The 18,972-nt window shown below is 43.3% G+C and overlaps 1 protein-coding gene across 1 annotated transcript in view; it reads right to left on the reverse strand.

Annotated features, from left to right (window-relative positions):
* The window catches only part of fgd4a (FYVE, RhoGEF and PH domain containing 4a), a 49,890-nt gene extending 31,303 nt beyond the window's left edge, over window positions 1-18,587 (reverse strand). Inside the window, exon 1 of the mRNA XM_080505588.1 lies at window positions 18,458-18,587. Coding sequence (XP_080361714.1) covers window positions 18,458-18,572 — 115 coding nt within the window. The 5' untranslated portion in view covers window positions 18,573-18,587. The remainder of the gene's footprint in view (window positions 1-18,457) is intronic.
* Between the last annotated feature and the right edge of the window lie 385 nt (window positions 18,588-18,972).

The raw sequence follows: 18,972 nt of genomic DNA on the forward strand, positions 1-18,972 counted from the left end.
CTGTGAACCATGTCTAATGGGGTCAGGCCAACTGGGTGTTTTGGGTGAGCTGCGAACGAGATGGAGACTATGGGGTTCCTGCTTGCCACCGCAGAGGGTGTAATCATCCGTCATACAATGGAAGAACATCATTTAATATTTATGCACGGTCTGTATGTTTGTGTATGAAATGTGTTCACGGTGTTCTTAAAAGTGGTGATTGGCTCCAGCTCACCATGGCCCTGAATTGGTGAAGCAGTAGAGAAGACAGGCAGATGAAAATAGATCGAGCCAGTAACAAGAGCCGAAGAGATTCAAACTGCAGTGCGGATATAGTGGACTGATCACTGAGGGAAAGAATTGATTGTTGAGGTGAGAGTTTGTGATAGCATCGACAAGTCACGGTCACTCACTCACTTAATCTCAGAGTTCACCTTTTTTTTTTTTCATACCATGCCTCTTTTCTTTCCATTATCAATTCTTTTATTTTTTTTATCACTTTCAGACTGTTTTTCCACACCCGTTATGACCTGTCTTTTTTTTTTTTTTTTACCTTGTAAAAAACGATCACAGCTGTTGGGCAGGAGCTACTAAATATGTCAATCAATAGCCTGTCTGCCCAATTACCACGTCTGACTGGGCCCCAGCGGACCGGTGCGCTCATAAATGAACAACAATGCTTATTCACAGCAGGCTCTTTTATGATAAAATCAGAATTAACTCGACTCGAAAGGTCTCACTGATTGTTTGTAGATACGCAAGTATGACCTATATGCAGCATTCAGACCAGGTTTATGGGAAGAAAAGGAAAAAGAACATGCTAAATAAAATAAAGCTGCACTCAAAAATTATTTGTGCCCTGCAGGGCCACATGCCCCAAGGGTATTACTTACAACTAACTTGCTGTTTTTAGTCAAAAGGCCTCACAGAACATTTCTGAGCAAAAGTATTTACGAAAATAAAACTTTCCATCAGATCAAGCAAGAGTAATGGACTTCCTGGACTTAAAATATAGCTCCAAGTCCAAAAATAAACCCATGAGAAATTCCCACAAACTGATGGTGATGACTAACCTATTGCTCATTGGAGGCTGCGGTTCATAACAATGAGCGCAATCAAATACCATTATACCAGTGCATTGAGTAAGAGGGAAATGTTTCAAAAATGAAGGAAGACACAAGAAATCTCAGACTATTTCTGTGGTGGATAGGTGCTAAAAAGCAAAGCAGAGATCTGATGATCAGTGTTTAAGTTGACAAATACGAGCATACTATCTCGGGAAAATAGAGTATAGAAAAGGAAAACTGCATGGCGTCAATTACACCGAGAACATGAGGAAAATGATGATACTTTGGTGTCGTACTCGCGCTTGATATGGCACACAGAGCTTTGGTCAGGGTATCTGCTGGCTACGGTGAATCCTGGAAATACTGGTCAATGTCCAAAGAGGCTTAACGTTGATCCCACTGAGAGCTGCTGGTTAAAGTCTACTCTCAAGGAAAGTTTCGCTTCAACATCTGGTTTCGTCCACCTTATCAGATCTGCTGGGGAGAATTCAAAGTCGAGAGACGATTACATGCAATAAGAAGCTCTTTCAAGTCAAGTCTTACATGACTGACTCCAAAGAAACAGTAAGATCTGGAGTGAATAATGTCCCAGGTTTATCTTTGTAAACTGTTCAACGGTCCGTGGGAATGAAAAGATGCAGCCACGGTCACCAAATTAACAGGAGCTTAACAAAAGTTCAATGATTTTAACGCAATTTGAATTAAAATACTCCCAATGAATACTTCCATCTCGACCCGTCTTCGCCGCCTCTCTGTTTATCCTCTTCTGTTGACACCAGCGCAATGAAGAAACGGTAAACAAGGGAGATTCATTAATTCTAAAAGAGATTTGACTGGATGCATTATGGATGAAGTAAATAGATGCTGAACATAATGCCAATCAAACAGTGTGCGGAAAGACTTGTGTCTCAAACAGGATCATTGTGCTCGGCATGAATGAGCGCTTCTGATTCTGACCGGGAGCATCGGAGCCCATATTCTCGGCACGGAGCTGGAATGCAAAGAAAAAAAAAAAAACTCTTACAATTCGTAAAAGCGAGCCTGGAGCCTGGAGCCTCAGCTTAAACACCAATAACAAACGCACACACAAAAAAATGACAGAAACCAAAAACTGTTATGACACAAGCTTCCGTCTTATGCTGACAAGCTTTAAACAAACAAAAAAAATGTCTTCCTCATTTTTGAAACCAAAGTTAGAAACAAGCTATGCAGATTTCATGTACAAATACAGGGTGCTTTGAGCTACCTGCTTTGAGTAAACATCATTTGATCCGGTGGAATAAAGTGCCAAACTGTATCAGCGTTTTTTTTTTCTCGGTGTCACGCTAAGACTCAGCAGAAAGATAAACCACTCTACACGGCCGGGACGAGAAAAAAAAGACAAACAGCTGGCAAACATTGAAGGAGTGATGAATTGGAAGGGCAATGATGCAGCAATTTACATGAGGGGAAGGGGAAAGGGGAAAGGGGAAAGGGGAAGGCAGACAAAGCCACCGAGGTGATGGGGCATGAATGCAGCTGCTCGACAGGCACATTACAGTGTGAGATACCGGTCAGAGGGACATAAATACCTGAGATATCAGGAAGATCAAGAACAGGCCATAACAGGAATATACAAAGGCTCCCTGTGCTTCTCAGTCGGTTTAACATGTGCATTATTTTTCGTTGTGATAGCATTAATCTGACACTCCTTTCAGATTCAAAACAACAACACACACTCTCATTTTCAGTCCTAGTTTTTCATCCCAACCAGTTAAGATCTGCCGCTGCTTCTAGGTTTATCGTACACCTGCATCAGAGTGCACGAGGTGGAGAATGACGGGTACAGCAAATGTGATCTCAGGATCCCTGAAACCCATAAAATTTGCATGTCTTCTCTCACTGTCCCAGCAGTGTGACTTTCTACCTTAATGCTGAGTAGGACTACGGCTCAGGGGGTTACATATGTGCACTTGTTTCATCCACGTATGAAAGACTCATCCGCTTGCAAATGTGACACATGACAGATAAGCCTTTTGAAGAATCGGATCCTTCAGTCTTGTTGATTCCGCAAACCCCTTTTCAAGCTACAGGAGCATTTTCACATTTATTCTGACGATAGCTTCAAGATTTGATGCGAGGAACCCTTAGATATTGAAGGAACCCCCACTAAGCAGGATCACACAGAGACCCAGCAAGCAGCCTTGTTACTCCAAGGACTGCTCAATTGTTGCCTCCATTTCATGAAAAGCTAAATAGATCTGATGATAAACCTCCTGCTATTGTCTGGTTGTATGGGAAGCCCCACATTGGGAGGAAGAAGCAGTACAGAAATGTATTGGTGCAGATTGATTGTCACCACAAGAGCTGTGGACGCACACGGCAGGGAGATGAAGTGGGGCAACTGAGCTCAACATTTCTTTTAATGTATGATACATAAAAAGCCATCAATTGTGACAATTTTATCCTTGTATAAAAGAATTCCGTGAGCCTCATTTAATTGGTGGTGTGAAATCAGGATACATGCAATTAGGATAGCATCTGTTATTAAGAGATTGGATTACAGACTTCAAATCACAGTTTTGTTTGCAGAGCAGCCCCCGATATTTATACACACACAACCACATGCAAACATTATCCTGCGTGCACACACACACACACACACACACACACACACACACACACACACACACACACACACACACACACACACACACACACGCACGCAACTAAATTTTCCCAGAGCTCAGTCTGGACAGCTGAGGACGATTACGCCAATCATGGCAAACAGAGTTAACTAAAATCCTCAGCCTGGTGAGCACAGACCTCTGTGTGTGTGTGTGTGTGTGTGTGTGTGTGTGTGTGTGTGTGTGTGTGTGTGTGTGTGTGTGTGTGTGTGTGTGTGTGTGTGTGTGTGTGTGTGTGTGTGCTGCAGATATCTCTAGACAGGCAGCAGCTGACAGACTCAGTCAACGCCGCCTTAAAGAAAATTAATAGTCCCCTCCAGCCAATACAGCTCCCACTGCTTAGAGTACCCACAGCTCAAACACACACACACACACACACACACACACACACACACACACACACACACACACACACACACACACACACACACACACACACACACACACACACACACACACACACACGCACACACAGTCAACAGAACACTGCCACACTTGGCTTCAGCAACCGCCTGAGGAACATCCTGTGGTGAGACCAAGGGTTTGTCTTTTGTGATGTGAGCTCCTCCCTTTGTTAACCATCACCCTAGGTGGTTGATTTCGGTGTGTGTATGTGTGTAGAACGGCAAACAGTGTCTCTATGTTCGTGATCCACATCACATTTTTTTGGGCTATCAGCTCCGTTAACCCAACGCCCCACGGTCCAGACTGCATTGTGCATGCGATGGATGCGGCGCAGCGGTGCCGGCTGATGGGTTAACCGGTCTAAAAACAGAGAGAGAGAGAGAGAGAGAAGCACTAACCTGAGTGGAGGCTGTGAGTGCAGTGAGGTGGAGTCCAGACAAGAAAATGAAATCCACTGTTAGACTGAAGTGAAAGCACCTCTCCCTCCTCTATCTCTCTGCGCTCTGCTGCTTGCACCAGCAGGTTCAGGCTTGTGTTAAACTGCTGCCTCGCTGCATTGGTTGCATCCTCCCTTCCTACTCCTCCCCCCCCCCCTCTCTCTCTCTCTCACATGTACTTCAACGCCCAGTGACAAGACTGACTCACCCTTTAGCTCAGCCTCTTGATGCTTTTCCTTCGTCTTTCACCCCGTCCTCACTGGTTGGTCTTCCTCTCAAGAGCGAGTGAAAATCACATTCCAGCGGAGATGGGGCATATGGCGGGGGAGCGACACTCAGCCCTGGAGTAAAGCCCCCTCTGTGTGTGAGTGTGTGTGTGTGTGTGTGTCGCATGGACAAGCGGTCCCATTGTTTTTGGATGAGGGGAGGGCCGGGGAAGAAACCAATGGCCGGACTCATCCGCTGTCCCCCGCGGGTTGCTGGTGGCTATAGGAGATATAGGTGGTGAGTGTGACATACAGCAACCCCCCCTCCCTTCAAGAAGAAAGCAGGGTGTGGTGTGTCGGGTGACAGGAGAGAGGCAAAGCATCTAGGAAAGCGGACACTTGGTTTAATAGATTTCACTCTTCATTTGTCGACTTCGGTGGCTCTCGAAACCAGGGGGGTGATATTTTATGTCAGAGTTCACAGGGATTGGCATAAAACACAAAAAAAAGGTCATGAGAAAAAGGGGAAATTAAGTCCATTCACTCTTTTCACTCTTTTCCCACTGATCTCACGCACAAGAAAAAACAAAACAAAACCCACATGTTATCTGTTTATGATTCTGAAAATGTTTACCCAACTAAGCACAACAAGAAAATGAAAATGCTAAAAAAAACAAAAAAAACAACATGAATACATATCCATGTCAGTTTCAATACAGTGATGTGTGAAAAGTAAGTGCAACCTGAATGTGTTTCGAGTTATTGAGAGCACCCGGAAGCATTGCGGCAGATTTTCGTGAAAGCTGAAACATGTGTCAGTGAGGCCAGAGAATCATTGTTATCCTGTACTTTATCTATGTGTGCGAACCGAGAGCTGGCTTGTTGTTCTAGTCGGATCAAAGGATGGAAAACTTGCTAAGAAAGCAGACGGAGATTGTGGTCCAGCGCTTTTACTTCCTCTGGAATCTCCAAACTATTGTTTTGGTGCAGCGCAGGTGTCGCTTTGATCGTTGCATCTTTTCAGTTTTTTTTTCTTCTGCATATTTTTTGGCTCTTAGCAGGTAAACAGTGAATGCCTCTTACTGCACAATGTAAATCCAAAAATTTTAACTATGAATGAATATATCGAGACAATCAAGCGCAAAAAGTGTCCCAGAGCTTTGAGTTGGTTTCAAGCAGACAAATGCTATCAGATACACATGTATGAGATAAATACAAAAGAACAAACATATTTTTGCAATTTTAGTTCAATCGTTCCACAAACCGATGCAGCGGGTGTCCTGTGATTTGTGTTTCCTGCTCCAGAGACCACTGTTGCTCGCAGCGTTGCTGTTCAGCAGCACAACAAATAACGTTAGTTGTTCTGGTTGTCGGGCAGTTTTGAGTGTTGACATGGTGAGAAAGCACATTTTCCCAAATTGTCAAACCTGTCTGAGTGAATGACCTACAGGCACAGATGAGTGCTACAGTGGTTTGACACACAGAACAAATGCACAGAGCCAAAATCCTTTCGTGTCAATATGCCTTCTTTCTCTCTTTTTTAATATGTATATATATATATATATATATATATCTTAAATTCAGAGGAGCAGCCGTTACAGTCATGACCCATTTCTTGTTCTCGTTTATAGTTCAGGAGTGGCCAATTAATTTTACTGAGGTGAACCACATGAAAAACAAGTCCTTCTGTGGAGGACCGAGCCATATGTTCAGTTCTGCTTAATATGAAAAGGTTCCTTTAAAAAAAAAAAAAAAGGTGTCGTTAAATGGTTGTGATGAAGGACTGTCCTTGTTCTGCTTCAGCCAAGTTTTTGTATTTCTTTGCATGATGTGTCTGATAAAGATGGATAAAGGTATCCCCACAAGTATGAACTGGAAAAATAGGTAAAGAGGAGCAGCCACGTCTGCAATGCAGGTAGATTCATGTATAACCCTGTTCCCCCCCCCCATCTTGATATACAATTACCTGTACCTTATATCCTACAAATCCAACAAGAAGCCAGTAATTCAACACAAGCTTTATGAGTTTGGCCTTCACAGCCACCGCCGGACATGCACATCTATTAAAATGACTTCAAGCAGCTCCACAAAATGACCTGTTCGCACTCTTAATCTCACGTACCCCTTTAAAACCCACTGCGAGTCTGGCCAGACCTGATTATACTGCACGGTAATTAACGACAGGAAGGACAAGCAATAACTATATCCAGCAGCCATCATCAGCTTCCTGCATGTCTCTGTGTGTGTGTGTACCGCGTGTAAGAAGCCAGGGTGTTACAGAAATACAGTTATGTGTGTGCTGCTGGCTTGGCTGTTACCACAAACAGGTCATCACTGCAGCGCCAGGGTCGCACAGCCCGCAGACATGCAAGCAACGACTGATGTAGATTCAAGGGCAGGCAAGTCGGTGCTCTATGTTTTAGAAGCTGTAGAACAGCAGCGGTGAAAAATTGGCATTAATAAGTAATGGGTGCGGAAAAATCTGAAAATGTACAGTGTTAAGTATGCCTCTGCTTTTAAGCACGCACACTAAACACAGCTCCTTATAGCTCTGCAATGCAGGGCGAGTCGCTTACAATTGTAATCAGTTATTAACTACGGATTTAAACAAGCTGCAATATTGATCCACATAAACAGGCTCAGATGACATTAATCATAATGAAGAAAAATTATGTCAAGCGGCACACCACATGAAATAGTAGCTCATCTTCAGCAGCATCAGATGAGTGTTTTCATGTATGATGGGAGAATGAATGTCCTCAGAAGACCTCCGGCTGAGCCGACGCAAAAGCCAACAGTGCACTCTGCATGGCTGAAAATGATACCGCTATTAAGAGACAGAAAGTGCTTCAGCTCTGCCAGAATGAGCTCATAACAGGGTAATTTAGCCTAATCAAGACCGTCTTCTTTTCCCTTTCAACATATTTTCACATTCGAACATGTTTGTATAATATAAGGCTGCTTATGGTAATTCTTGTCAATATTCTCAATCTATATTTTGCTAATTATAGGGCTTGTGGAGAAAAGTTAGATAAACAACAACTTAAATTTTGAAAAAAGAAAAAAAAACACAGCATCTAATGCTCATCTAGTGCTTCAGGGCCTGATTAAGCACTGCAGATAATGTCCTAAGCACAAGTGCCATGCTAACACATTGAAACTTTGCTCTGTCCTCAGCAGCTCACAGCCTAATGCTTTAACCGACTGTCACAGTCTGTGAGAATAAGTACAGCAATGTTCTGTCTCATTTGGACAATTACGGGAAAATATGCTTCAGCATTATCATGAAAAGTGTTAGAATTGATTGGGAAAAACACCAGGCTCTACTTCTTCGCTCGCTGATTATCTGCGTAGAGATGAGCAGCATTTTACAAAGAAAAGTAGGAAATGTCAGGCTTCTAGCCTATTTGAATAATTTGTCGCGTGAAATTTGACCTCTTACGAGCCGCAAAATCATTGATTATCAACAGAGAGGTGGCCTGTTGTTTCCATGGTGATGCCTCACATTGCCGTTGTCTTTGAATCGGTGAGTAATGGCCTTATTTAGGCATTCACCGTCCAACCTGAAGTGTGATGCGAGCGCACGGCCGCATATGCAGGAATTGTTTAAATGGCAAGCCACAAAATCCAATGGATCTTAATTCCACACCGTTCATGTAAAGTGCACCCGCGCACGCACAATAAAGAGGCTCGCCCGCGAATGCAGGAACATCCCGGCTCATTTGAGAAATGCCATCAAACTCAACGCAACGCACTGTGGGGTAGTTCGATAAGCGCCTCCAAGATCAATCTGTCGTCACACACTGTGAATGTCAGCTCGAGAAATCCTCTCTGAATATACTTCTCTCTCTTCACACACCAGCAGATGCTACAAACTCCACATACTAACCAATTCAAAACTTCCCATTGAAATTCGGGGTGGTAATAAAATCTATAATGAGAGATTTTTTACAGCAGACGGGCTGCAGGCAGGAGCTTTGCCGGCAGCATCAAAGGCGCCTTAACAGCAACTATAAAAATGCTGCTCGTTGCGACTTCAGCAAAGAATCGTACAGTTCAGCTCAGGTTATCGGTGAGATTTTCCCCGAAAAAAAGTTTGACACAGACTTTCTCCATCTGTATGGGGATCTCATCACTCTTTTCCACATTCAAGCTGTCAACACCCGCTGGCGTCTTTTTTGATGTAGATAACTGAGAAAAATTCACGCCTTTTACTTCGCCTTTTTTGATATTTCCAAGCATGTAACATAATTAATGTGCATAAATTCCCTTTAGTCTAATGCTTCACCACCTTCCGCCCACTCGCCACACACTGCCCACCTCGCACCTTCTTTTAATCTCTCTCGCTCTCCAGCCTCCACAGCTGCAGCCGGCGTTTTCTTATCGTCCCCACATCTCGCCTGTCTCTCTGTCACATCCACCTACCTCCCCATTATTAGACTCTCTCTTTCTCTCCCTTTCTCTATTTGGCCTCAGAAGAAAAAAGAAGGGAGGAGAGCAGCATGGCTCCAGGCCATTACCCACCACATCTCTATGAGCATTAGAAGAGGGGGGTCTCCCACACACATCATTAATTAAACCCACATCACTAACACATGCGTGTTTACTGGCACACACACACACACACACACACGCACGCACGCACGCACGCACGCACGCACGCACGCACGCACGCACACACACACACACACACACACACACACACACACACACACACACACACACACACACACACACACAGTATTTGAGCTCCTGCCATTCTCATTGACTCTTCCCTCCTCCAGGGTGCAACGCGCACATTATGAAGGTCATTGATGAATGATGTGTATTGTCTGCACATGTTTACAGACACAAATACACACACAGACACACAGACACACAGACACACAGACACACACACACACACACACACACAAACAAACATACACACCCATATAAGAAAACAAAAGCAACGAAGACACTTCAAACTCGGTAGAGAAGCCAAGTCCCTGTCTCTGCAGCAGCAGGGCACATCTGTCATGACAGCGCGACAGGCGACGGGTCGGCATCTGCCCCCGCGTCACAGCTCCAGCCCGCCCTGGATTGGTTCCCATAATCATCCTGGCAAACACATCATCATGCCTGCTGTCAGTCAAGGCCTAAAAAAAAGCCCCCACCCCAACAACCTAGAAAAAAAAAAAAAGTATGCCGTTCAAGCAGCGTGGATCACAGCGTGAAAGATATTAACACAGAAAGTAAGAGTTTATCGAGACAGTAAATTGATTAAGGAATTAGTTTCCAAAGAGTGAGAAAACCCACTACAGCCTTGAAGCGGCTCCTATTATTCACCTTATCTCACTCATCGGTCCTTGCTTTAAACACAGAATAAATCCCACTATAATCCACCCACAAATTTAGAATAGGAGTTTAAAGTTGGAGCGATTAGTACCGTACTCCATTATTTTCATGTTCATTAGCGCAGCATTGTGTTTGTCTTTGGATATGAAAATGTATACAACACATCCATGTACTTGCAGACCTTGCAGGAGATCAGACATTGGTCGTTTCAAGTGCATAATCGTTGATGTGCTTGTGTGAACACAACATGTACATGAGTATTCTTGAGTGCTTCTGAAAATCACATTTTGACAAACAGCCATCATTAAACATCCCAGCGGGGCAGTCACACACGTCGACCAACAGTGCAGATCACGTTTGATCCACTCAAATATCCAAGGCTTCTGTCAGAGAAGCCTTGGATATTTTGTGTGTCACAACAAAAAAGTGCAGATGCACACAGTAAAGTTAATGACGGCTGAATTTCAATTATCTGCCTCAGTTTCAGGGTTGTGTTGCTTTACGAGCTGGCTCACAGTCAAACTTTCAGGACTCGTTAAAAGTAAATTCTGCTGTTATCAGTAACACCTGTGCCTTTTTTTTTTAATGAGTAGTGAGACTGTCCCACAGGCTCAAGCACATTGCTGATTGGACGTTAGACAGAACGCCCTCAAGTGGCCAACAGCAAAACGGCCCCTGACAGCCTCTGGCTTTTTGAGTCGGTTGACAGCATCCACTATATCATCCAGATGTTTATCGTCACTCACATCCATTTTAAAGTTATTTATGAACAGAAATAACCAGAAGGAAAATCATTCTTGATAGATTAGTTAGGATTTGTAAATAATGTAAGAGAGGAGATTCTTAAATGTTTGACAACAAAAGAAACCCCACACATTTTGAGAACTGAACCTTCATTTCTATTTCATAACATCCATTGTAACAGGTGCAGAGATTGTAGGCTACACTTAAAGCCTTGTGTGCAAAAGGTTACTGACAAAGGTTAGGAAAAAATGCTTCTTATTGACACTCAAACACGAACGAACAGATTCAAGGCCGGACCATTCGCCACCCAAATCCCTTAAGCTAAATGGGCATATTTTACTCATGTAAGGGGATATTTTCGCATTGGTTTATTGATTCACGACTAAAGTTCTCACCAACCATGACAAAGCCAATGACACAACAGGGTGTGCAGCCGCTGTGCTGCTTCATTATACACATTGGATCACTTTAAGGCCCACAATCAAGAAGACGTCAGGAAGAGCAGGAAGTGGCCCGAGCGTGTGAATCCAGGAGCAATTGTGAGATTTCCTCTTGAACTACTACTACCACTATTTATTATTCAATCAGATGACAACGCTTAAAATCAAAGCTACCTCATGACATTGTGGCTTTCGAATGACAATGCAATTAACCTGACTAACAAGCGAAAGGTATGTGTGGCACGCTGAGCAGGAAGAGAGGAAGGATTTACGCTACAGAGGGAAATGAACATGACATCCAGAAAGCAGCATTCAACTTAGGGCTGGGCTGGAATTTGGAAAATTTTAAATTGTTGTGTGAACAGGGAAATGAAAAGTCAGACGAAGGGGAGAGAACCAAAAGGTTTGCGTGAGATAAACAACATCAGGTAGATGAAAACAGGAGATCGTTGAGAAAAGAGTCAAAGCACAGTCTTCTTCCAGGAAGCACCGGGAACAGGTTGACAGCCACTGTCACAAGACGGCAACAGACAGCATAACTAAATTTAGATCATCATTATTATTATTTCCACATGACTACCCGACACTGGTTTTCACCCGAGACGCAACCTCCCACACTCGACTCGCAACATAACTCACGCCTTATTCAAGATCTTTAAATCTGAGTTAGGCCATAAAGAAATAATAAGGAAGTAATTTTGAAAAATAGTGAACAACCTGCAATGGTAGTCATACAATGCACAATGTTGAAGGGATAAATAAATAGAGAAAATAACAGGTGTATTCTCATGGGGACATTGATGTGGATAATTTGCATGCAAGTCCTCTATACATTTAGTATTGTGCGTGGGTGAAAGACTTTGTTCATTGTTGCATTGAGGATAATGTTATACGAAACAATCATCATCATTATCTTCACATTATGTTCAGTGCAAATGTGGGAGCATTTAAAATGGAAATGATCAGGCTTTCAAATGGTATATAAGATTTCCTGACAAGAAGCATTGTTACTAAAAATTGAGTCCAACTATACAGGTAATTCTCTGATACCGACACGTCGTGTCCCTTGCTTTTGGACACCGTCTCCCACGTTGAAACAATGAGCGTGGTGAAAGGAGGTGTTCCCAGCCTTTTCCTTCCTGCCAATGAGAATGAAAGCAGAATGCCTCACACGCTGTTTCCTTGCTCCACTAAATGAGAGCGACTCAACCCAAACTCACCCGCCGGTATCCAAGAGGAAGCTGCGACGTTTCAACACACAAACTCATTTCCAATGCACAAGTACATGCGCACAGTTTGGGAAATGGGCCATCGGGGACCTTTGCCAAGAGGCCAGAGTGGTTGGACGAGGGTCTTAAGACGGGGGGGAAGCGGTTCCCAGGCCTCTGAGAACAAAACTGCCTTTTTTTTTTACCCTCCCACTGTGGTGGATTTAAATGCCCTCTCACTCTCTGCCGTGTCGCTCCACAGCGACAGGCCGGTCCACATGGAAACCAGTGCGGCGGCTCCGTAAATCAACACTCTGAGTACACCCACTGTACATGACAAGTAGTACACTCAGCATGCATGACATTCATGTTAGTGAACCGCTGACTGCTAACAAAACCTCATTAAATCAAGAATTACAGACGTTACACTGCAGAAGGGAGGAAGCTTTTAAGGTAATTTGTTTCGCAGGAACATTTTCACAAGCCACATGATCAGGGCGAACAGCGACGCAGTAAAACGGTCCGCAGGACGGAGCAACAGCGTGGCAGCATTAGAAATTGGATCCTGAAAGCCTGTCGGAATTAGAGATTAGGTATAGATTAGCTGGACGGCAGCCAAACTGAGATAACAGACCAGCAGGGAATGAATCATGGGAATCGAAATGATGAGTCACAGGTGATTTATTTATTTTTTTAAAAAGAAGATGGGCAGGGTAACTTTTAAAACTGGGGTGCCAAACATAAGCGAGCCGGCAATATGCTTCAATCTGGCCACCAACCAAATGTTTAACATTCCAAAGAAATGTTTTTATAAACTCGTGCTATTGTCAGAATTTGGGAGACGTTTCTTGTACATTTAACTGTATTTTGCTCCAAAATGTTCATAAAAAATTTGCTTTATGTTGAAAATGTGGTCACTATCTGTACCGATTGTCTCGTATTTGTGGGAAACAAATAGACATTTTATTCTCATTTTATTCTCTGCAACAAAGAAACTCTTGAAAGTTTACCATGAAAAGTTATCATGGTTATCATGGCACTATTTTACCACCCAACATAAAGTTGAGCTGTATGAAATCTGTTCAACACCCCTGCTTTAAAAAAAGCAACTCAAGTTCAACTCAATCTCAGGAAAGGTGTGTTTTTCTGTGTGTATCCAAATGAATCCAGATCTTACCATAACAGCAGAGCAGACACATCTTTGAGTTTTTACCTTTCCGGCTCCAAAACCAGTACTTGCGGCGTCGTTTCATTATCAGTCCACTTTCTTTAATTCGGAAAAAAATAAAATAAAAGCAAGCTCTTTTGTCTAATACATCTATTTAGACTATGAAAACGCGCATCCTCTCTGGCGTGATCCGGCCTGCGAGTTTCACCTACCCGAGGCAACGAGTCTCACGCGGGACCTCCGGTAACCCCTGGATAAGGAGTCCATCATGCTGTGTCCGAAAGTCTCACGCCGCGTATGGGAATCCCAAAATACACCTTTGTTTAGAACTTTCTCTCCTTCCTTCCTTCCTCTTCCTCTGCACACAGAGAGACGGAGGAGACTTCCTGACGGGACGCTCTCAGCGCGAAGGAGCGACGGCACAGAAGTGAGGGACGAAGCCTCCCGCCATCACACACTTGACAGCTTTCTGGTTCTCTTCGCAGGGGGGGATGTCCGAGATTTCGCAAAAGGTGAGGACAAGGTGTGGTTTGCACAACATCGCCACGTCTTCCCCTTTGTTGAAATGCCTTTTGGTCCACTTTTGCGTCCGACGTCTTGAGGTTCTGAAGTCTTGGCGTCTGAGCTTGAACAGTAAAAAGAGTACAGTAGCTTTCTGGGAAGAACCTCTCAGGCTCACAATGCCAGTCGAGAGAGGGAAACGAGTCACGCTGCAGCCAGGAAGCACCGGCCGGACCATGGAAAGAAAAACAGTGTACCCTGGCTGAACGCACTACAGATAATTCTGACGTTTTCTTTCTTTCTTTCATTTCTTTTTTTAAATTTGGGAGGAATGAGATTCAACCTGTAGAGCAGTGATAGCATGTAATGTTTTGGCGATGAGGTTTGAAGGTGAAAGGATCAACACGTTTAAAATAAATGAGAAATTCCACAAATGATCAGGCCGACCTCGAAGGAAATCTATTATGAAAATGTTCCGATATAGAAACAATCGGTTACCAAAATGGAAAAATGTCATAAGCCTTTATTTAACATCGTTCAATACAAACAGTCTAAAAGTAGCTCATTGTTAACTTCCTTGTTTTTCCTGCAGGAACGTCCTGCTGATCTTTTTAGAAAATAACGGGAACTGTGTTGGTATGGATTTAAATTAAAGTTTACGATAACTCCAAATGATAATTCACTAAAACAATCCTATTGTGAGCGAAAACATATAAATATGTTTTTTTGAGATAAATATTGTTTATCTGTTTTGCCTTTATCACCCAATCGTGTCAATCATGATGATCATTTTCCTAATTGATTTGGGTTCAGGTGCACAGGATAAACTGAACGTGGATGATTGATTTGTTGTGAAGGAGCACTTTTATCTGCAGGGGCCGGAGGTCAACATGTCACACTGTGCCAATAGGCAAAACATTCATGAGCAAACAGCACCCCCTACTGGAGCCTCTGCAATCTGCACCAGCCTGCTCCTCATCACATTGGAGACTGTATTCATGTGAAAACTGCTGAGGTGTGTTACACAAACAGAAATGAATCAGCCACTTCCTGCCGAGCGTGGCTCATAACCCGCTGTCACCTGCATTCTCCACCACACCTCCGTGTGCAACGACCAGCCTGAGACACAATGTAAACACCAGGAGAGTAATCCCAATGAGGAACCGTGATTCAATTCTATTTTAATCAATAACTGATGAGGACAGTGTTGACCTTTGAACATTGCGGAACAAAGAAGCTGCGAAAGTCAATAAAGCCAGATAATAAAGATTCCCTAACTACCACTATCACTATCAAAAAAATCCCCAGAAGTTCTATGTCTGGATTGTCCTTATTCATGATCAGTTGCTTGATTCTGTGAGTTTCGATCACAAATGGTCAAGAGAAGTTAAAGTAGTCTAAATTCTTCCAGTCACAAAAACGTATACGCTTGAGGTTAAAATAATAAAGATAGATGATTAGCAAAAATGCATTATATATATATATATATATAGTCTCCTTTTCGCTCTGCGCCATGTTGATCACCAGCCAGTTGCTGCTTTTGTCTGTGAACAATGTTTATTTACACGAAACTTCTTGCAGTTGTGGCCTAGAGGTAAGAGAAGTGAACAGGTTTGAATCTCACACAATGGGGGGTGCCCTCTGCTCCTTGCATGTTTAAATATAACTATGGATAGCAATGGTTAAGTACAAGAATGTCCACAAGGGGATCTGTTTACTCTTTTCTCGCCTACCTGCTTGAAACAATGAGGGGAAGAGTTCAGTTAAACAATAGCTATTTTACTGAGTTGCAAGATTTTTCAGTGAACTATGAACAATGGAGGGAACATGAATGTAGTTACCATTGCAGATTTGATTAAAGTACCTTTTTACATATTAGATTGAGATTCAAGTGTAATTCAAACAAATCAAAGGTTATAAATCAATTATGCCTTTCCAAAGCCGGAGCTACAGTGGATGAGTAGCTTGCAGTGATGTGCAACAGCAAAGCGTGGCATAGAAAAAAAAAAAAAAAGAAAAGTAATCATCCTTGAACCACCATGAACTAAAAACTGCACAAGGGAGGTCACTATTGTCTGCAGTGAGCTAAAGCTTGTGTTGGGACAGTAAGGGGGTTCAGTGCTGGATGAATGGGCAACAGTACAGCAAAACAATATCAGCAACAGCAGGCTAGCAAGCCACACAGCCTCTGATTCATACAGTCCCACTGCTCCTACCTCAGCGTACAAAGAAACAATCGACTCCATTGTTGGTGGACTGATGCAGCTGGCCACGCAGTAACATCAGCAAAAAAAAAACCCACCCCCAACACACTCTGAAGCTCCTCGAAACCCTAAATCAATTCAATTTGGACGTGCGGTTTGTGTGGCGACTTTCTGTGCATCCGATTTCACACATGAGAGAGAGAGAGACAGGGAACATCATGCCGCTGTCATTTTCACCTCCTCTGCAGTCTGAAAGTGCTTTAGATTTTTTGTGAAAATCACCCATTCACTTACCCACTAGTGGACACATCAGTCGTGTTCCTACACCTCCATTGGGAGGAATTTGAGCTTTGCTGTGTCACTCTGAAGACGCCACAACATGTGGACTGGGGGAAGATGGTGGGGGGGATTGGACGTCTCTACAAACTGAACCTCGGCCTCCATCAAAACAATGCAAAGCAGCAGTAAACTGATAACGATGTAATGTGGTTATCAGACATCAAACCGCGAAGCAGGGTGGCCAAAAATCATTATCAAATCAAAACAAACATAAATTAGAGCATATAACAGTATTACAATAGCTCAGTGTAGATAATGGCTTCGAAGCTCATTTTAAACCACTATGTCGAATCTTCTGAAACTGACCCGGGCATGCAGGCTTATTATTTAGAAGTAGGGAAATGTAAGCATCTGTGGCCCATGAAATGAAGGATCAGCCGAAGCATAAAATGTCTCGTTGAACAGAGTCAAATGTAAGAAATGGCTTTAAAATGTTCACGAGGGAATAAAACCATCCAAAGTTCACTTGGAAAGCAGAGTACTAATACACAAAAAAGCATGACAGGACAAAGTCTTGATATAATGATCATGGGAAGTCTTTATCAAGGATAGAGAGACAGAGGGACAAAGGTCAACACAGAAAAACAAAAACTATTGATTATTCTTGTTTTGTAGTAAAAAAACAAAAACCAAATCGTTTTGAACAGGCTCTATTAACTTAATTAGTAACCTGCCAGATCCTCAATCGCTGCATTAGTCAGTGCTTCACTGAAATATCAGTCCTCAGCTTCAGTACTGCTTATTATCTCACTTTATCTCTAGTTATAAAAGAATGTGCGCATGCAGAAAGAACAGCCTGTTATGTAATGCAAGGGACAGCGTTGATGGTGAATACAATCGGTATAAACATGACCCAGGCGTTTCTGACAAGCTGTGAGACGTGAGAAGATCAGATCTGTGGAAATGCTTGTGTCTATTTCACTCACTGAGTCACGGCTCACTGTGACCGGGGGCTGCTCTGTGAGAAGGAACCACCACTGCCTGTTCTGAACAGTAGCACAGAACAAAGTTCACATTAAACTGCAGCTCAAGTACCGTGTCCTCAGCTGCATGTTGGTACAAGCACTCTGCAGAGTTGTGAGATAATACACGAAAGTCTAGCAGGGCCCTCCTGGTAGATCATGTCCTGGCAGTGTTCTCACTGCAATGCTGACTGGCTGGATTCTAGTTTTATGAGGAAAAAAAAAAGAAAAGAAAAAAAAAACGCAAAACTGACACGGTCAAGTGCAGAAACCAGTCTGTTGAGGCGAAAGATTGAAAATCAGAGTAGTAGTTTAGAAAATAAATCCAGTTTTGAAGGGTCATTCCTCATTTTTCCTGCTCCAGACTTCAGCTCTGCGAATTCCTGTAAGTTGATTTTGCTCCAAAGTGAAAACATGCGCCCTGCAGCATGCTGATGGTTAAACAACAGGTAAGGGCATGTCTTTTGAAACACCTTCATACCCGCTGAGCAGTCAGGGGGGGTAGAGTGTAAACACTAGCTAAGATGTAGGTGTGGAGGTGTTTTTACAATCTGGTCATTCCACGCTTTCCCAACCATCCGGACAAAAACACAGAGGCTGATTCACAGGACGCGTAATAATAATGGCCAACGAGTCAGAACAGTGAGTCAAGTAAAGAAAAAAAAGTCCCCAGGGACTCCAGTCAAATATGCAAAAGGTTGAGATATACCGCCTCAATACATAACACCATTAATACAAATACTGGAGTAGCAGGAAAGCGACCTATTTAACTAAAAATACACGGTTAAACGCACCTTCTTCGTCTTCTTCTTCTTCTTCTTCTTGCACATCCAAACTTCGTTGTTTCCGACGAAAAGCGACTCTGTTGAATCCGTCCATTTTCATGAAACCCTCTGGTCTTTCGAGCATTCGGACACTGGAAGGTGAAGAAGTCCAGCGGAAAAAGAAATCTTAGAACTTTTTAAACAAACGCGCCCCTCTCGCCGTGTGCAGCGTCCTGCTGCTGCGCCGCCGCGGCTCCATGCGCACAGTCGGAAGTGTGACGCGGTAAATAAATCAATCCTCTGCAGTCACATCGCAGGTCAGATCATGAAAAGTTGAACAACGACGCAGGAATCTGCCTCCAAATGTCACCTTGAGCGAGTTAGCGTTTTTCCAGCGACGCGCGCCTCTCGAACCTCTCGGTGCGTCCTGACGCAACAGACTCGCCGCTGTGTGTGTGCGTGTGGGCGCGCGCGCGCGCATGTATGTACAAACAGTAACAAAGACATGTACTTGTTGTTATAATGTTTAAAAGAACGTTGTGATA

The sequence above is a fragment of the Blennius ocellaris genome, assembly GCF_963422515.1.
Source record: "Blennius ocellaris genome assembly, chromosome: 11".
Lineage (NCBI taxonomy): Eukaryota > Metazoa > Chordata > Actinopteri > Blenniiformes > Blenniidae > Blennius > Blennius ocellaris.